A 21,143-nucleotide genomic window follows, 5' to 3' on the forward strand; every position below is an offset into this window, starting at 1 on the left:
TGGGTAAGTGGAGCTGAGTCCACGAAAAGATCAGCCATGATCTTATTGAATGGCGGAGCAGGCTCGAGGGGCCAGATGGCCTACTCCTGCTCCTAGTTCTTATGTTCAATCCCCTCAACAACCAGCAGGGCATTGGAGGCCATGTCACAAATCTTGTTTTTGACACAAGGCACATGATTAAAAAAAAGCAATGGCCAGGATTCGGGGACACTTATGAGGAGAGGTTGGAAGAGTGTTCCTCTTGGGGGGGTCAAAGAAGATGAAGAGATTTTAAAGATGATGAGAGACTTTCATAGAATCATCGAATCCCTATAATGCTGAAGGAGGCCATTCAGCCCATCGAGTCTGCACCAACAGCAGTCCCCGATGGAGCGGATGGAGAAAACTGCCCTCAGGCGAATAAGTGGCAAACAAACCCGAGGGTCGTCGGGATCTGGAAGGTTCCACGGGAAAGGTTGATGGATGTGGATTCTGTAAATAATGTTAAAGCAAGCGACAGGTACTTGAGTTTGAGAAACGTGGAGGACTATAGGTTGAAAGAAGTGGATGTGGGAGTGAGCATGACCACCCACCCGCCTCTCCCCCCTTCCACGCTTTCATCAGCCGAATGGCCTCCTTCTGTAAGCTTCGACCATTTTACGTGTGACTTGGGGGGGAGAACAATGTAAACAAGAATCTTAAAGGGACAGGCAGAGGTGGCTAAATTAAACAGTGACGGAAGAACAAACTGAACCCGCGGGGTGAAGCCTAACAAAGGTACATCTACGGGTTAATGCTCGACACACAGTAAATAACGGAATAGATTTCAGGGATCATTGCGGGAACACCTGGTCCTCTTGGAGGGGAAGCTGTATGGTCCTTTGTACTGGGCAAGCTAGCGGGAGCCGGGCTGCCTCACTGGCTGGGATTTATCGAGAGGGAAATTGCAGCCAATTATTCAGTGATGAGACCAGCCAGGACGAAAGCCGGGGTGAGTTCGGATCGTGGCGACATTGGCCCATCATGCTGAGGTAAATCCTCTCTCGCCCAACGAGAGGTGAAAGATTCGATGGCTAGCAGTGACAGGGATGAATATGTTTGTGATCAGAATATTTGCATTTAAATTGTACCTTATTGAAACGCCTCACAATGAATTTCTCTGTGACTGTTATGCAGGTAGACCTACACGGGGGAGGGTATAATGTCTGTCCCTTTTCATGGCGTATGCAATGCAAATTCCGCTTTTAGTGTAAACCATTTCTTGTCTCTGTGGTGAACTAGCTCCTCCTACTGGATTGCAGTAAATAACGCAGTTCGGGCAGAACAATATGATTCCTTCAGTGATGCACAAGAGATGGCTGCTTACTGGCCAATCAACCTTCCTGGAGATGCACAGATTTAAAGTCATTGGCATCTCTTTTGCATTATCACCGCAGGATTTCCACATGGGGGCGGCGCGGTGGCACAGCGGTTAGCACTGCTGCCTCACAGCGCCAGGGGCCCGGGTTCAATTCCAGCCTCGGGTGACTGTGTGGAGTCTGCACATTCTCCCCATGTCTGCGTGGGTTTCCTCCGGTTGCTCCGATTTCCTCCCACACTCCAAAGATGTGCAGGTTAGGTAGATTGGCCATGCTAAATTGCCCCTTAGTGTCCAAAGATGTGCAGGTTAGGTGGATTGGCCATGCTAAATTGCCCCTTAGTGTCCAAAGATGTGCAGGTTAGGTGGATTGACCATGCTAAATTGCCCCTTAGTGTCAGGGGGATTAGCAGGGTAAATACATGGGGTTTACGGGGATAGGACCTGATGCCGGGGATCGAACCCTGGGGCAGCAGTGCAGACCACCGTGTCACCGTGCTGTCTCATCAAAGTAACGTTACGGTGTACGGTACTTAGGTATTTTTGTGTTCTACACAATTCTTTTACTTTATATTTCAGTTTCAAAAGATAGGGATAGCACAAATCTGGTTGAAGCCCAGCTTTTAATGACAGGAATATCTCAGATAATCACTTTGAAGATGTCGCTAACGAATGCCGCATCCCCCCCCCCGCCACAACCCGCGCTAGTAATCTTAGGACTTGGGTAATCGGACCCAGGTTCGAATCCCACCATGGCAGAGGGCGAAATTTCAATTCAATAAAAATCTGGAATTAAAAGTCTAATGATGACCATAATTGGCACATTAATGACAATCCGGGTGCTCCGGTTTCTTCCCACACCCCAAAGATGTGTAGGTTAGGTGGATTGGCCATGCTAAATTGTCCCTTAGTGTCCAAAGATGTGTAGGTTAGGCCTCTTTTAGGGAAAAGATGTGTAAGTTAGGTAGATTGGCCATACTAAATTGTCCCTTAGTGTCCAAAGATGTGTAGGTTAGAGAGATTGGCCATGCTAAATTGCTCCTTAGTGTCCAAAGATGTGTAGGTTAGGTGGATTGGCCATGCTAAATTGCCCCTTAGTGTCCAAAGATGTGTAGGTTAGGCCTCTTTTAGGGAAAAGATGTGTAGGTTAGGTAGATTGGCCATACTAAATTGTCCCTTAGTGTCCAAAGATGTGTAGGTTAGAGGGATTGGCCATGCTAAATTGCTCCTTAGTGTCCAAAGATGTGTAGGTTAGGTGGATTGGCCATGCTAAATTGCTCCTTAGTGTCCAAAGATGTGCAGGTTAGGTGGATTGGCCATGCTAAATTGCTCCTTAGTGTCCAAAGATGTGCGGGTAAGGTGGATTGGCCATGCTAAATTGCTCCTTAGTGTCCAAAGATGTGTAGGTTAGGTGGAATGGCCATGCTAAATTGCCCCTTAGTGTCCAAAGATGTGTAGGTTAGAGGGATTGGCCATGCTAAATTGCTCCTTAGTGTCCAAAGATGTGTAGGTTAGGTGGAATGGCCATGCTAAATTGCCCCTTAGTGTCCAAAGATGTGTAGGTTCGGTAGATTGGCCATACTAAATTGTCCCTTAGTGTCCAAAGATGTGTAGGTTAGAGGGATTGGCCATGCTAAATTGCTCCTTAGTGTCCAAAGATGTGTAGGTTAGGTGGATTGGCCATGCTAAATTGCTCCTTAGTGTCCAAAGATGTGCAGGGTAAGGTGGATTGGCCATGCTAAATTGCTCCTTAGTGTCCAAAGATGTGTAGGTTAGGGGGATTGACCATGCTAAATTGCCCCTTAGTGGTAGGGTAAATATGTGGGGTTACGGAGATAGGGCCTGGGAGGGATTGTTGTTGGTGTAGGCTCGATGGGCCGAATAGCCTGCTCCTGCACTCTAGGGGGTTCAATGATTCTGTGAACACGGATCCAACATTGTACTTTGTCCTGTTTAACTTGATATCAAACTGATATGGTTTGTTTATTATTCCAATCGGTGTGTCTCAGTGTGTTGGCCAGTGTTCTATATTCACTGATAGAGGAGGGAAGCCGTGCTGTTGTGTCTCCTGTGGCGAAGATGCCTGATGTTTTTATCAGCGTTTAAAATTCAACGCAATCAGGCCGGTGCCTGATTTGTGACCCTTGTGATTGCTGTTATTTCAGCTTCATCATGAGCTCAGCGCACGGGAGCTGGCTGTTTGATTGAGCTTCTATCTCTTGTGTAATCATGAATCTTCCCCCTGAACGTTTCAATTAGAAATGCAATTTCGCTTCAGAGACCCAGGGGAGGCCCAGACCAACCTTCAATCAACCAGCGAGGATCACCCGAGCTGTCAGCCCACCGCCTGTAATGTACTAAAGATATCGGGGACCCTGCCCTTCCTGCCGCTCGATGCCGAACTTGGTACGGTGGCACAGTGGTTAGCACTGCTGCTTCACAGCTCCAGGGACCTGGGTTCGATTCCCGGCTTGGGTCACTGTCTGTGCGGAGTTTGCACATTCTCCTCGTGTCTGCGTGGGTTTCCTCCGGGTGCTCCGGTTTCCTCCCACAGTCCAAACATGTGCAGGTTAGGTTGATTGGCCGCGCTAACATTGCCCCTTAGTGTCCTGAGATGCATAGGTTAGAGGGATTAGTGGGTAAAAAATGTGTAGGGATATGGGCCTGGGTGGGATTGTGGTCGGTGCAGACTCGATGGGCCGAATGGCCTCTTTCTGTACTGTAGGGTTTCTATGATTTCTATGGTCTCCATACAAAAGGGATTTCTTTGTGCAAATTCATTTTATAGAAATATGAAATAAAAATGTTGGAAATATGTAGTTATCATTGAATCCCGACAGTGTAGATGAGGCCATTTGGCCCATCGATTCTCTGCACTGACTCTCTGGGTGGAATTTTCCCAAATTTTCTACGATTCCCATGACAGGTGGGACACGGACCATGCAAAGGTCCATTGATCTCGGGCGGGATTTTCCGGCATTAGGGCGAGTGCGGCTGGAAAATCCCACCCATTTGACTGATTATCGTACCCAGGCCCTCTCCCACATCTATAACAGCAACCCCACACATTCACCATGGCCAATCCTGCCAACCTACAAAACCTTGAACACTAAGGGGCAATTTAGCACGGCCAATCCACCTAACCTGCACATTTTTGGACGTTAAGGGGCAATTTACCATGGCCAATCCACCTAACCTGCACATCTTTGGACACTAAGGGGCAATTTAGCTTGGCCAATCCACCTAACCTGTACATTTTTGGACACGAAGGTGCAATTTACCATGGCCAATCCACCTAACCTGCACATCTTTGGACACTAAGGGGCAATTTAGCGTGGCCAATCCACCTAACCTGTACATTTTTGGACACGAAGGTGCAATTTAACATGGCCAATCCACCCAACCTGCACATCTTTGGACACTAAGGGGCAATTTAGCATGGCCAATCCACCCAACCTGCACATTTTTGGACACTAAGGGGCAATTTAGCATGGCCAATCCACCCAACCTGCACATCTTTGGACACTAAGGGGCAATTTAGCATGGCCAATCCAACTCAACCTACACATCTTTCGACTGTGGGAGGAAACCGGAGCACCCGGAGGAAACCCACGCAGACACGGGGGAGAACGTGCAAACTCCACACAGACAGTGACCCAAGCTGGGAATTGAACCCGGGTCCCTGGCGCTGTGAGGCAGCAGTGCTAACCCACTGTGCCACCGTGCCGCCCTGTAATTCTGTTCCTCTTTCTTGTTGAGGGTGTAAACTCTTTGAGAGAAATGGAGAGTTGGGCAGGTTTCCATTGCCCTCTCTCTCATTCTGTATTTCCAGCAATCTTCGCTTTCTCTGTTCAAACTTGGAACAAGCTAATCTGTCGCGTATATTGACCAAGTCTTTTGTGAGGGTTTTCATATTGAGTGCGGGGAAGGAGGGTTGCGGGGATAGGCATGTTTCCCCAATGTGGGATTTGACGAGTCGGTCATCTGGGCTGCTCTGTGCTTGAGATAAAGAAGCCTAGAATATCGAGGCAATTTTCTCTGTGTGTGTGTGAGTGTGTGAGTGTCTCGAAGCACAAAGACCAGGGGGATTCCCATCACAACCTGCGTTGTGTGTTGGAGCCTCGCAGGAGTGGGAAAGCAGGAATACATTCGATTTCTCAGTGTAAACGGGAGGGAGGAGGGGTTGATTTTTGACAAATCTGATCGCCTAAACAGGAGCAACACTCTTCTCATTTCAAATTAAAATAACCCAAATGTAAAAAAAATTGCAAAGGGTGGGATTGAGAGATACGTCAATTGACAAATGCTAAATTTGTGTGTGTTCGGGAAGGAGGGTTCTCCAGCTTAGATTTCTCTCACTTGAATAATCAGCACATGAAATTCCGTGTAAAATCTACTGATTGGAGTAGACATCTTTGTGTGGCGTGCTACTTTGCATATCCTCTCAACTCTTTCCTTGTTATGATGTGGAGATGCCGGCTGGGGTGGGCACAGTAAGTAGTCTCACAACACCAGGTTAAAGTCCAACAGGTTTATTTGGTAGCACGAGCTTTTGGAGCGCCGCTCCTTCATCAGGTGAGTGGGACAGGTTAGACAGATTCTGCTTTTCTTCCCTGCTTGAGCTAGTTTAATCTTTACAAGCTTTTGGCCGGCACGGCAGCGCAGTGGTTAGCACTGCTGCCTCACAGCGCCAGGGCCCCGGGTTCGATTCCCGGCTCGGGTCACTGTCTGTGTGGAGTTTGCACGTTCTCTCCGTGTCAGCGTGGGTTTCTTCCGGGTGCTCCGGTTTCCTCCCACAGTTCAAAGATATGCAGATTAGGTGTATTGGCCATGCTAAATTGCCCCTTAGTGTCAGGGGGACTAGCTAGGGTAAATGCATGGGGTTGTGGGGATAGGGCCTGGGTGGGATTGTGGTCGGTGCAGATTTGATGGGTCGAATGGCCTCCTTCTGCACTGTAGGGTTCTATGATTCTCAGATAGACAAAAGAAAGACTTGGGTTTATATAGCACCTTTCATGGTTGTAGGGCAGCGACAGACAAGTTGGGCTAGAGAAGTGGGACACATGAGTGGCCCTCCTACATCTCAGTGGGCCACAAGATTGCAACCAAGCTTGTTCACTAACCGCGACCCCATGAATAAGACTAAATACATTTAATACACGCCAAATATTTCATAACGAGTTATAAAAAAGTGGTTAGCACTGCTGCCTCACAGAGGCAGGGACCTGGGTTCGATTCCCAGCTTGGGTCACTGTTTGCACGGACTCTGCACGTTCTCCACGTGTCTGCGTGGGTTTCCTCTGGGTGCTCTGATTTCCTCCCAAAGACTTGCTGGTGAGGTGGATTGGTCATTGCTAAATTGCCCCTTGGTGTCCAAAGATGTGCAGGTTAGGTGGATTGGCCATGCTAACTTCCCCCTTAGTGTCCAAAGATGTACAGGTTAGGTGGATTGGCCATGTTAAATTGCCCCTTAGTGTCCAAAGATGTGCATGTTACGTGGATTGGCCGTACTAAATTGCCCCTTAGCGTCCCAAGATGTGCTGGTTAGATGCATTGGCCGTGCTAAATTCTCCCTCAGTGTACCCGAACAGGCGCTGGAGTGTGGCGAGTAGGGGATTTTCACAGTAACTTCATTGCAGTGTTAATGTAAGCCTACTTGTGACACTAATAAATAAATAAACTTTAACTAAATAAATGAAACAAGTGTCTGTACAGCCACGGGCACGGGGTGTGAATTCCCAGCTGAGACTTGATGTGGTGAAAATGAGCAGGTGCAGAATTCATTCCCGACTATTGCTCAGTTCAGCTGTTTTGTGAAGGTCTCCTTATCTCTCAATGTCCAACCTATGCCTACCCCAAGGCTGCGTTCCGAATGAGTCATATACTTTTCCTAACAGACCTTGAAATGCTAAGATTACAAAGTCCTTCACATTCCCAATGGCCGCAGTTGGATCCAAGAACATTTATCCTCCCTCGTGTCGACCACAAGTAGCTGGCGAGTACAGAGAACGCTTCTCCTCGATTGTCTCTTGCTGATACGATTCTCCCCGGCCACATTCCTCCTCCACCCTCCCTGCCCCGTTCGAGATAATCTCACGTTCTCTGGCGGGGGGAGGTGGGGGGGGGCGGGGGTGGGGAGGGGGGAGGGGGGAGGGGGGGGAGGGGTGTGGCCTAGCTTTGATGTACATTTTCCAATTGGCTGCTCCCCAATAGGGGGCATTGCAGCTAAGCCCAATCCTCGCATTATCCAAGATTCACCCGCACTGAGAAAAGGAAACAAAAGCTCTTGCATTTATATAGCGCCTTTCAGAGTGGCAGAAAGCCCCAAATTTCTACAGCCAATGAAACACTTTCTTGAAGTCTTTCATTGGTGGCATGGCGGCACAGTGGTTAGCACTGCTGCCTCCCAGCGCCAGGGACCCGGGTTCAATTCTGGTCTGTGCGAAGTCTGCACATTCTCCCCGTGTGCCTGCGTGGGTTTCCTCCGGGTGCTCCGGTTTCCTCCCACAGACCAAAGATGTGTGGGTTACATTGATTGGCCATGCTAAATTTCCCCTCAGTGTCAGGGGGATGAGCTAGGGTAAATATGTGTGGTTACAGGAATAGGACCTGGGTGGGATTGTGGTCAATGCAGAGTTGATGGGCCGATTGGCCTCCCCCCTCTGCACTGTAGGGATTCTACGGTCACTGTCGGCGTAAAATTGTGAGAATATTGCAAACAATTTTGGGCCCCATATCTAAGGAAGGATGTGTTGGCCTTGGAGAGGGTCCAGAGGAGGTTCACGAGAATGATCCCGGGAATGAAGAGCTTGATGTATGAGGAGCATCTGAGGACTCTGGGTCTGTACTCAATGGAGTTTAGAAGAGTGAGGGGCGATCTCAGTGAAACTTACAGAATACTGAAAGGCCCGGATAGAGTGGACGCGGGGAAGATGTTTCCATTAGTCGGAGAGACTCGGATCCGAGGGCACAGCCTCAGAGTAAAGGGACGACCCTTTAGAACCGAGATGAGGAGGAATTTCTTCAGCCAGAGGATGGTGAATCTGTGGAATTCATTGCCACAGAAGGCTGTGGAGGCCAGGTCATTGAGTGTATTTTACACAGAGATACATAGGTTCTTGATTGGTAAGGGGATCAAATGTTATGGGGAAAAGGCGGGAGAATGGGGTTGAGAAACTTATCAGCCATAATCGAATGTCGGAGCAGACTCGATGGGCCGAATGGCCTAACTCTGCTCCTATATTTTATCATCTTCTGCAAACCTAGCAGCCAAGATGCTAAAGGGTAGAAGTAGAGTGGATGTTGGATGGGAACGAGAGGTCATAATTTTAGGCTGAGGGGAGGCAGATTTAAAACAGAAATGAAGGGGAATTATTTTCATTCAAAGGGCCATGAACCTGTGGAATTCTCTACCCCAGAGTGGACACTGGAACACTAAACAAATGCCCTTTGTGTCAGGCAGATTAGCAGGGTAAATATGTGGGGTTATGGGGCTAGGGCCTGGGTGGGATTGTGGTTGGTGTGGACTCGATGGGCTGAATGGCCTCCTTCTGCACTGTGGGGATTCTGTGATTCTATGAAGGCTTATAGGGAGCATCAGGAAGGAGGAGATCAGGCAGAGGTGAGGTCAGCCATGATTGTGTTGGATGGTGGAGCAGGCTCAAGGGGCTACTCTTGCTCCTAGTTCTGATGTGATCTTATGTGGTATCGTTTGGACACAGCAAGATCCCACAAGCATAAATAAGCTGTGTTTGAGGAAACAACGCAGACCAGGACGCCAGGACAAACTTTCTCAGCCCTCTTCAAAATAGTGTCTAAGGATACAGTCAGGGCCTTGGTTTATGGTCTCATCCAAATGACGGCACTTCTGACAGTGCGGCACTCCCTCAGCACTGATCCTCTGACAGTGCGGCACTCCCTCAGCACTGACCCTCTGACAGTGCGGCACTCCCTCAGCACTGACCCTCTGACAGCGCGGCACTCCCTCAGTACTGACCCTCTGACAGTGCGGCACTCCCTCAGTACTGACCCTCTGACAGTGCGGCACTCCCTCAGCACTGACCCTCTGACAGTGCGGCACTCCCTCAGCACTGACCCTCTGACAGTGCGGCACTCCCTCAGCACTGACCCTCTGACAGTGCGGCACTCCCTCAGCACTGACCCTCTGACAGTGCGGCACTCCCTCAGTACTGACCCTCTGACAGTGTGGCACTCCCTCAGCACTGACCCTCTGACAGTGCGGCACTCCCTCAGCACTGACCCTCTGACAGTGCGGCACTCCCTCAGCACTGACCCTCTGACAGCGCGGCACTCCCTCAGCACTGACCCTCTGACAGTGCGGCACTCCCTCAGTACTGACCCTCTGACAGTGCGGCACTCCCTCAGCACTGACCCTCTGACAGTGCGGCACTCCCTCAGCACTGACCCTCTGACAGTGCAGCACTCCCTCAGCACTGACCCTCTGACAGTGCGGCACTCCCTCAGCACTGACCCTCTGACAGTGCGGCACTCCCTCAGCACTGACCCTCTGACAGCGCGGCACTCCCTCAGCACTGACCCTCTGACAGTGCGGCACTCCCTCAGCACTGACCCTCTGACAGCGCGGCACTCCCTCAGCACTGACCCTCTGACAGTGCGGCACTCCCTCAGCACTGACCCTCTGACAGTGCGGCACTCCCTCAGCACTGACCCTCTGACAGCACGGCACTCCCTCAGCACTGACCCTCTGACAGTGCGGCACTCCCTCAGCACTGACCCTCTGACAGTGCGGCACTCCCTCAGCACTGACCCTCTGACAGTGCGGCACTCCCTCAGCACTGACCCTCTGACAGCGCGGCACTCCCTCAGTACTGACCCTCTGACAGTGCAGCACAGGATGGAAGGTGTGAGAGGGTGGGAGGTTCTAAGAACATTTAAGGAACGCAGCTGTTTATAAAATTATCTTACTTCACCAACGTGTCTTTTGGCCAAACACCCAATGGAACAAAAGATCGGAGGTAATCAAATCACTTCAGTTAAAAATTAGGAAATAGAAACAGGTACGAGGCCATTCGGCCCATCAAGCCTGCTCTGCCATTCAATAAGGTCATGGCTGATCTGTCTATGACTTTAACTCCTCCTTCCTGCTTTTCCCCCATCACCCTCAGCTGCCTTGTCGATCAGAAATCTGTCTAACTCCTTGAATATATTCAACGACCCCAGTCTTCTCTGCTCTCTGGGAGTGAGAAGTCTTGATGGCATGGGTGGCACAGTGGTTAGCACTGCTGCCTCACAGTGCCAGGGACCCGGGTTCGATTCCCGGCTTGGGTCACTGTCTGTGTGGAGTCTGCACGTTCTCCCCGTGTCTGCGTGGGTTTCCTCCAGGTGCTCCGGTTTCCTCCCACAGTTCAAAGATGTGCGGGTTAGGTTGATTGGCCATGCTAAATTGCCTCTTAGTGTCAGGGGGACTAGCTAGGATAACTACGTGGGGTTACGGGCCTGGGTGGGATTGTTGTCAATGCAGACTCGATGGGCCAAATGACCTCCTTCTGAACTGTAGAGATTCTATGCACATAGATTCAATGTTATACTCTGATCTGAATAACTTGATATCAGACTGATATGGTTTGTTCTTATTCCATCCTGGGTGGGATTGTTGTCAGTGCAGGCTTGATGGGCTGAATGGCCTCCTGCTGCACTGTAGGGATACTATGACCAACGACCCGGTGAGGGAAGAAATTCCTTCTCACCTCCATCCTAAGTGGGAGGCCCCTTACTTATCCTGTGACTGCTCATTCTAGATTTCCTTATCAGAGGATACACCCTCTCAGCATCTACCCTGTCAAGCCCTCTCAGAACTTTTGGTTTCAACAAGATTGACAAGTTCAGCATCAATTCTTTCCCCTTTAAAAACAACCTTGGCCTACTCTATAGTTAAGGAAGCCCAGCAACGCCTCTACTTTCTCAGGAGGCTAAGGAAATTTGGCATGTCCACTACAACTCTCACTAATTTTTACAGATGCACCATAGAAAGCATTCTTTCTGGTTGTATCACAGCTTGGTATGGCTCCTGCTCTGCCCAAGACCGTAAGCAGTCTCACAACACCAGGTTAAAGACTTTAACCTGGTGTTGTGAGACTTCTTACTGTGTTTACCCCAGTCCAACGCCGGCATCTCCACATCTTGACTGACCAAGACCGCCAGAAACTGCAAAAGGTAACCCAATCCATCACGCAAACCAGCCTCCCATCCATTGACTCTGTCTACACTTCCCGCTGCCTCGGCAAAGCAGCCAGCATAATTAAGGACCCCACGCACCCCGGACATTCTCTCTTCCACCTTCTTCCATCGGGAAAAAGATACAAAAGTCTGAGGACACGTACCAACCGACTCAAGAACAATTTCTTCCCTGCTGCTGTCAGACTTTTGAATTAAGCTGATCTTTCGCCACACCCTAGCTCTGACTGTAACACTACATTCTGCACCCTCTCCTTTTCTTTTCCCCGATGTACTCTTTGAACAGTATGCTTTGTCTGTATAGCGCGCAAGATAAAATACTTTTTACTGTACCTCAAGGCATGTGACAATAATGAATCAAATCTATTTAAAGTCCAAATATTTCACCAATGTTCAAAAACTTTGAAGAGAGTAGACACTACGCTTAGCACTGCTGCCTCTCAACGCCAGGGACTCCGGTTCGATTCCTGCTTGGGTGACTGTCTGTGTGGAATCTGCACGTTCTCCCCGTGTCTGCGTGGATTTCCTCCGGGTGCTCCGGTTTCCTCCCACAGTCCGAAAGACGTGCTGGTTAGGGTTCGTTGGCCGTGCTAAATTCTCCCTCAGTGTACCCGAACAGGCGCCGGAGTGTGGCAACTAGGGGATTTTCCCAGTAACTTCATTGCAGTGTTAATGTAAGCCTACTCGTGACACCAATAAGTAAATAAACTTTTGAAAGAATTGAAAGAAAAAAGGTTACAAAACCTGTTTCCTTTCTCCAAACTCCTAAAAACAATACACATCATCCAAATAACAGCCAATAAAATAATTTGGAGTGGAAACTTCTCCTTCAGATGTGCAGGCAGCACTGCTGGGAACAGTTGGGAACCTGTCTCGGGGGCAGGGAATTCATATGGTGTTCATGGAAAATTGGGCGGGGATCCTGGATTCAGGATTCAATCCTGGACCGGGGAGCGGCGCGGGCTTGGAGGGCCGAAGGGCCTGTTCCTGTGCTGTATTGTTCTTTGTTCTTTGTTCTTTGCTGTGCAGTTTTAGAAGGATCAGGTATTTTCAGAACCAGCCTTTGTTGTAACAATTAGAATTCTTGATTGCAAAAAAAACTAACCTCTTTTCGCAAATGGAAGACCGACCTTGTCCTCAAGCGTTACAATTTATGTTTTGTTTTAAAGGAGAACTTTTCACTGTCATCCCGCTCCTCCAGATAAACGAGCTGACCTTGGGATTCAAGTTCTCGTGTCAGGTTATCTCATCGAAACTTAGAAAATCCGCGCAGGGTTAGACAGGGTGGATTCAGAAAGAATGTTCCCGATGGTGGGGGGAGGTTTAAGTTTTCAGTTCATTTATTAGCGTCGCAAGTAAGGCTTACATTAACACCGCAACGAAGTTACTGTGAAAATCCCCCTCGTCGCCACACTCCGGTTCGGGTTACACTGAGGGAGAATCTAGCCTGGCTAACGCACCTTTTTGTTTCCCCAGATGGCGCTGGAGTGAGGCGATTTCTTGCAAGCTGTGCCCTGCATACCTTCTAATTCGACCTTTTACGCTTCTAAAAATTCATTCTAACTCTTTTAAAATCTCTAACAATACTCTAATTGAATCATTAAGCTGATCTTTCTTCACACCCTAGCTATGACTGTAACACTACATTCTGCACCCTCTCCTTTCCTTCTCTATGAATGGTATGCTTTGTCTGTATAGCGTGCAAGAAACAATACTTTTCACTGTGAGGCAGCAGTGCTAACCACAGTGCGGCCATTCCGGCCCAGATATTCCATTGCTGGCCCCATCTTCATCATCACTCTCTGCAACTCCCACTCTCCGCAACTCCCACTCTCCGCAATTCCCACTCTCCGCAACTCCCACTCTCCGCAACTCCCACTCTCCGCAACTCCCACTCTCTGCAACTCCCACTCTCCGCAATTCCCACTCTCCGCAATTCCCACTCTCCGCAACTCCCACTCTCCGCAATTCCCACTCTCCGCAACTCCCACTCTCCGCAACTCCCACTCTCCGCAACTCCCACTCTCCGCAACTCCCACTCTCTGCAACTCCCACTCTCCGCAATTCCCACTCTCCGCAACTCCCACTCTCCGCAATTCCCGTATCAGATGACGACATTAGAAAGCAGAAAATCCCAAAACGAGGGGCTCAGATTGTCAGGAACAAACATTCTGATTATTATCCTGGTTGTGAAACTGTTTAATTGCAACAATGTGATTGAAATCTTGGCGGAAAGAACACTGAGGGCATCATTCAACTGGGAGCTCAGTGTCACACATTGCAAAGAGATTACATTTACCAAGGACGTGGATGCGATTGTCGTATCCCTCCCTCCCTGTGTGTGCCGCGTTGGTATTACTCTGTTGCCATTTGCTTTTTACTCTCACAACCCTTTCAGGATGATAGAAGTTCGCGCAATGGTTTAAATTTATTTATTAGTGTCACAAGTAGGCTTACATTCACACTGCAGTGAAGTTACTGTGAAAATCCCCCAGTCGCCACACTCCGGTTCGGGTACACTCAGGGAGAATTTAGCACGGCCAATGCACCCTAACCAGCACGTCTTTCAGACTGTGGGGGGACAAGGGCGGCACAGTGGTTTGCAGTGCTGTCTCGGAGCCAGGGACCCAGGTTCACTCGGGTCACTGTCTGTGTGGAGTCTGCACGTTCTCCCCGTGTCTGCGTGGGTTTCCTCCGGGTGCTCCGGTTTCCTCCCGCAGTCCGAAAGACGTGCTGGTTAGTGTGCATCGGCCGTGCTAATTTCTCCATCAGTGTACCCGAACAGGAGAGTGGCGACTCGGGGATTTTCACAGTAACTTCATTGCAGTGTTAATGTAAGCCTTACTTGTGACACTAATAAAACTTTAATGCAATCTCTTTTCTCTTATGAAACTTCTTAAGGTCATTAAAGGCAACATACACACAAGGCAATATAACACAAATCTTACTTTTCTTTCTTTGACAGTAAGTCTTTGTTGTTTGATGTTTACAACAAAGTGTGTGGATTAATTTCCTTTGCTTCTGGGATCAGTTATTCTGCTGCCAGGTACTCAGAGGGAGTATGCTGAAAGCATGCATTGTCCTGTTGTTAATGTTTGATGGTGGTAAAAATTAATGGTTGCGACATTCTCACTGCTAATGCATCCTGTGATTACCCACCTCCGATTCCCAGGGGGAAAAGGACAATCCTTGTTTTATTGTAAATCCCATAATTTTCAATTAACTTTCTTATCTGCTGTTCGCTTGTGGAAGCTAAATCATTGCAAATGTTTCCGGCAGGCTTATTGCGAAATAGTACCTGGCACAGTGGGTTAGCACCGCTGCCTCACAGCGCCAGGGACCCGGGTTCAATTCCCGGCTTGGGTCACTGTCTGTGCGGAGTCTGCACGTTCTCCCCGTGTCTGTTTCCTCCGGGTGCTCCGGTTTCTCCCCTCAGTCTGAAAGACGTGCTGGTTAGGGTGCATTGGCCATGCTAAATTCTCCCTCAGTGTACCCGAACAGGCGCCAGAGTGTGGCGACTAGGGGATTTTCACAGTAACTTCATTGCAGTGTTAATGTAAGTCTGCTTGTGACACTAATAAATAAACTTTAACTTTTTACCAAAGGAAAAATGAGTTTGTTGTTCATGTTCCTATGGTAGAAATTGCATGAGTTACAATGTACTGCAACAAATAGAACCTGATAGACAGAAAGAGGCTATTCAGCCCATCAACCCCATGCTGGCTTTTTTTCAAAGAGCAATCTAATTAGTTTCTCATTCTTTTCCCAGTACCGCAAGTATTTTCCCTGTTGGTGTATAATATCCAATTTGAAAAAAGTGATGTAATTGTCAAATGGTCCTATTAATAAATGAATATTTCGCTGAGTTGTACAGCATTCCCGGCAGCTGAGGGGTAGAATCATAGAATAGAACCATAGAATCCTTACAATGCAGAAGGAGGCCATTCAGCCCATTGAGCCTGCACCAACAACAACCCCACCCAGGTCCTATCTCCGTAACCCCACGTATTTACCCTGTTAATCCTCCTGACACTTTAACATGGCCAATCCACCTAACCTGCACATCTTTGGACACCAAGGAGCTACTTAGCATGGTCAATCCACCCAACCCGCACACCTTTGGACCGTGGGAGGAAACCGGAGCACCCGGAGGAAACCCACGCAGACATGGGGAGAATGTGCGGACTCCACGCAGACAGTCACCCGAGGCTGGAATTGAACTCGGGTCGCTGCTGCTGTGAGGCAGCAGTGCTAACCACTGTGCCACCATGTTGTCCGCCAATTCTTGGAGGGGTATATTTGCAGTTATCACCAAGCCCCATGCCATCCTGACTTGGAAATATATCGGCTGTTCCTTCACTATCACCGGGTCAAAATCCTTGAAATCCCTCCCTAACAGCACTGTGGCTGTACCTAAACCACGGGTAGTCATAGTCTTAGGGATAAGGGGCAGCAAATTTAAAACAGAGTTGAGGAGAAACTACTTCTCCCAAAGGGTTGTGAATCTGTGGAATTCGCTGCCCCAAAGTGCGGTGGATGCTGGGACAGTGAGTAAATTTAAGGAGGAGTTAGACAGATTTTTAATTGGTAATGGGTTGAAGGGTTATGGGGAGAAGGCAGGAAAATGGGGATGAGGAGCATATCACCCATGATCGAATGGTGGAGCGGACTCGATGGGCCGAATGGCCTAATTCTGCTGCTATGTCTTATGAACCTATGGACATGGAGTGCTACGGTTCAAGAAGGCAGCTCACCTACCTCCTCCTCATTGGGCAATTAGGGATGGGCGATAAATGTTGGACCCAGCCAGCGACACCCACATCCCACGAACGAATTGGAAAGGAATCGAAGAGAAGCCTGTCCTCGTTGTTTCAGTGGGAAGGATTAACTCGCTGGTGGCTAAAATGGCAAAGCAGGATTTGGGGGAATCAAATTGGTTCCAATTTTTCACTCTTTTGTGTGTCCGCTGACAGGAACTGGACAATTACCGGAAAGCCATGCACAAGATGGCTGACGACATCATCAACTTGAGGAAAGACATCGGGAGGCTGGAGACGGAGAACAGCAAATTGCGGAGCGAACTGAGCTCGCATCAGGACCTGGGACGCACGCTACTGGATGACACGGACATCGATGTGATGACAAAGGCAGAAATAGCCGACAGAATAGGTTTGGTTCAAGATATTTCTCATTGTGCGTAAAACTGTGACGGAGGGAAAAGCGATCTTGTCCCAGATCTTGTCCCAGAATTTACTCTTATGTGAGGAATAAAAGAATGACCAGGGTGAGGTTAGGGCCGGTCAAGGACAGTAGTGGGAACTTGTGTATGGAGTCAGTAGAGATAGGCGAGGTGATGAATGAATACTTTTCTTCAGTGTTCACCAAGGAGAGGGGCCATGTTTTTGAGGTAGAGAAGGTGTTACAGGCAATAGGCTGGAGGAAATAAATGTTCGGAGGGAGGATGTCTTGGCAGTTTTGAATAAACTGAAGGTCGATAAGTCCCCTGGGCCTGATGAAATATATCCTAGGATTCTTTGGGAGGCAAGGGATGAGATTGCAGAGCCTTTGGCTTTGATCTTTGGGTCCTCGCTGTCCATGGGGATGGTGCCAGAGGACTGGCGAATGGCGAATGTTGTTCCTCTGTTTAAGAAAGGGAATAGAAATGACCCTGGTAATTATAGACCGGTTAGTCTTACTTCGGTGGTTGGTAAATTGATGGAAAAGGTCCTTAGGGATGGGATTTACGAAGGGCAAGTCGTGCCTCATCAATTTGATTGAATTTTTTGAGGAGGTAACTAAGTGTGTTGATGAAGGTAGGGCAGTTGATGTCATATACATGGATTTTAGTAAGGCGTTTGATAAGGTCCCCCATGGTCGGCTTATGATGAAAGCGAGGAGGTGTGGGATAGAGGGAAAGTTGGCCGATTGGATAGGTAACTGGCTGTCTGATCGAAGACAGAGGGTGGTGGTGGATGGAAAATTTTTGGATTGGAGGCAGGTTGCTAGCGGAGTGCCACAGGGATCAGTGCTTGGTCCTCTGCTCTTTGTGATTTTTATTGATGACTTAGAGGAGGGGGCTGAAGGGTGGATCAGTAAATTTGCTGATGACACCAAGATTGGTGGAGTAGTGGATGAGGTGGAGGGCTGTTGTAGGCTGCAAAGAGACATAGATAGGATGCAAAGCTGGGCTGAAAAATGGCAAATGGAGTTTAACCCTGATAAATGTGAGGTGATTCATTTTGGTAGGACTAATTGAAATGTGGATTACAGGGTCAAAGGTAGGGTTCTGAAGACTGTGGAGGAACAGAGAGATCTTGGGGTCCATATCCACAGATCTCTAAAGGTTGCCACTCAAGTGGATAGAGCTGTGAAGAAGGCCTATAGTGTGTTAGCTTTTATTAACAGGGGGTTGGAGTTTAAGAGCCGTGGGGTTATGCTGCAACTGTACAGGACCTTGGTGAGACCGCATTTGGAATATTGTGTGCAGTTCTGGTCACCTCACTATAAGAAGGATGTGGAAGCGCTGGAAAGAGTGCAGAGGAGATTTACCAGGATGCTGCCTGGTTTGGAGGGTAGGTCTTATGAGGAAAGGTTGAGGGAGCTAGGGCTGTTCTCTCTGGAGCGGAGGAGGCTGAGGGGAGACTTAATAGAGGTTTATAAAATGATGAAGGGGATAGATAGAGTGAACGTTCAAAGTCTATTTCCTCGGGTGGATGGAGCTATTACAAGGGGGCATAACTATAGGGTTCGTGGTGGGAGATACAGGAAGGATATCAGAGGTAGGTTCTTTACGCAGAGAGTGGTTGGGGTGTGGAATGGACTGCCTGCAGTGATAGTGGAGTCAGACACTTTAGGAACATTTAAGCGGTTATTGGATAGGCACATGGAGCACACCAGGATGATAGGGAGTGGGATAGCTTGATCTTGGTTTCAGATAAAGCTCGGCACAACATCGTGGGCTGAAGGGCCTGTTCTGTGCTGTACTGTTCTATGTTCTATGTTCTATGTTCTATCTTGGTGTAACTTCTAATTTTCTCTGGGGGCGGGTGGTGGGATTGTCATTGCGTTTAGTAATCCAGAGACAACGGAGGGTGGGATTTTCCAGCCGCGCTCGTCCCAAGGCTGTAAAATCCCACCCGAGGTCAATGATCCTTTGTATGGTTCGCCCCCCCCCCGCCCGCTACAATTCCCGTGGCGGGCAGGATGGGAAACTTCCACCCCTGGGCACTTCTCTGCGGATCCAGGTTCAAATCTCAGTACAAATCTGGAATTAAAGAGTCCAATAGAAACATAGCAAATAGAAGCAGGAGTAGGCCATCCGGCCCTTCAAGCCTGCTCCGCCAATCATTATGATCATGGCTGATCATCAAATTCTATATCCTGATCCCCCCTTCCCCCCATATCCCCTGATCCCTTTAGCCCCAAGAGCTGTATCTAATTTCTTCTCAAAATCACACAACGTTTTGGCCTCAACTTATTTATTTATTAATGTCACAAGTCGGCTTACATTAACACTGCAACGAAGTTACTCTGAAAATCCCCTAGTCGCCACACTCCTGTTCGGGTACACTGAGGGAGAATTTAGCACGGCCAATGCACACCTAACCAGCACGTCTTTCAGCCTGTGGGAGGAAACCGGAGCACCCGGAGGAAACCCATGCAGACATGGGGAGAATGTGCAGACTCCGCACAGTGACCCAAGTCGGGAATCGAACCCAAAATCCCTGGCATTGTGAGGCAGCAGTGCCAACCACTGTGCCACCGTGCTGCCCAGTACATTCTGCGGTAGAGAATTCCCATAGATGTACCACCCTCTGGGTGAAGAAATTTCTCCTCACCTCAGTCCTAAAAGGTTTGCCCCTTATCCTCAAACTATGACCTCCTAGTTCTGGACTCCCCCCCACCATTCTTTCTGAATCTACCCTGTCTAACCCTGTTAGAATTTTACAAGTTTCTATGAGATTCCCTCTCACTTTTCTAAACTCCAGTGATGACCCTGACCAGCGACACCCAAATCCCATGAAAATATAAGAAAAGAACCTCCTTGCTCAGTGGCAATGTCTGCCGAGGTCACAGAAACACAGAATACTATAGTGCAGAAGAGGCCCTTTGGCCCATCGAGTCTGCACCATCCCATGAAAGGCCCTGACCTGCCCACCTAATCCCACTTGTCAGCACTTGGCCCATAGCCTTGAATGTTATGACGTGGCAAGTATTCACCCAGGTACTTTTTAAAGGATATGAGGCATCCCACCTCCACCACCCTCCCAGGCAGCGCATTCCAGACCCTCACCACCCTCTGGGTAGAAAACGTTTTTCCTCAAATCCCTCTGAACCTCCCACCCCTCACTTTTAACTTGTGTCCCCTCGTTACTGACCCTTCGACTAAGGAGAACAGCTGCTCCCTATCCACTCTGTCCATGCCTCTCATAATCTTGTACACCTCGATCAGGTCGCCCCTCAGTCTTCTCTGCTCCACAGAAAACAACCCAAGCCTATCCAACCTCTCTCCATAACTTAAATGTTTCATCCCAGGCAGCATCCTGGTGAATCTCCTCTGCACCCCCTCCAGTGCAATCACATCCTTCCTATAATGTGGCGACCAGAATCGCGCACCATACTCCAGCCGTGGCCTCACCAAAGGTCTATACAACTCCATCATGACTTCCCTGCTTTTGTAATCCATCCCCTGATTGATAAAGGCGAGTGTGCCATATGCCTTTTTCACCACCATTTTAACCTGCCTTTCCACCTTCAGAAGATCTGTGGACAAACAAGCCAAGGTCCCTTTGTTCTTCGGAACTTCCCAGTGTCAGATCTTTCATACTATACTTCCCTGTCAAATTACTCCTTCCAAAGTGCATCATCTCACGCCTTTCAGGGTTAAATTATCCGCCCATTTGATCATCTCGCCTATACCTTCCTGTAACACAAGACACTCAATCTCACTGTTAACCACCCGGCCAATTGATGACATTGTGCTTGTTCTACACAACAAAATGGCCTGAAGCCATACTAACGTTCCACTCCTTCCCCATTGTAATGGATCTTGATCTATGCTTCATGTTGCTGTGTCTCCTGCCAATGCAAAATGGGCGCTGATGCCCGACTGCGCGTTGGTACGTGAGTGCAGAAAAGCTGCCCTCATGCCCGGTTGGACGATGTAACTGGGATCCAGGGTCAGGGAAGTAATACTTTGGCGTCAGCCGTGGTCCCGAAGGAGATGGGGGTCCAGGTTGCAATGGTTCTCAGCCTGTCAGGCCTTCCTGTCCTAAAACCGTCTGGCCTTAATAGTTTGGTCAGAGCAGGGTTCAAAATGGAGACCTTCCAATTCAAGAAGAAGGGATGAGTGGGTAGAGGGAGTGGGGAAGCTCAGATGGACCCCGGGGCTTTATGTTGGGCGGGGTGGGGCGGCACGGTGACACAGTGGTTAGCACTGCTACCTCACAGCACCAGGGATCCGGATTCGATTCCCGGCTTGGGTCACTGTCTGTGCAGAGTCTGCACATTCTCCCCGTGTCTGCGTGGGTTTCCTCCGGGTGCTCCGGTTTCCTCCTACAGTCCGAAAGATGTGCGGGTTAGATGCATTGGC

The 21,143-nt window shown here is 48.9% G+C and overlaps 1 protein-coding gene across 1 annotated transcript in view; it reads left to right on the top strand.

Moving 5' to 3' along the window:
• The window catches only part of ccdc33 (coiled-coil domain containing 33), a 289,497-nt gene that overhangs the window by 249,070 nt on the left and 19,284 nt on the right, over nt 1-21,143 (top strand). Inside the window, exon 18 of the mRNA XM_078199812.1 lies at nt 16,525-16,720. Coding sequence (XP_078055938.1) covers nt 16,525-16,720 — 196 coding nt within the window. The remainder of the gene's footprint in view (nt 1-16,524; nt 16,721-21,143) is intronic.

The sequence above is a fragment of the Mustelus asterias genome, chromosome 29, assembly GCF_964213995.1.
Source record: "Mustelus asterias chromosome 29, sMusAst1.hap1.1, whole genome shotgun sequence".
Lineage (NCBI taxonomy): Eukaryota > Metazoa > Chordata > Chondrichthyes > Carcharhiniformes > Triakidae > Mustelus > Mustelus asterias.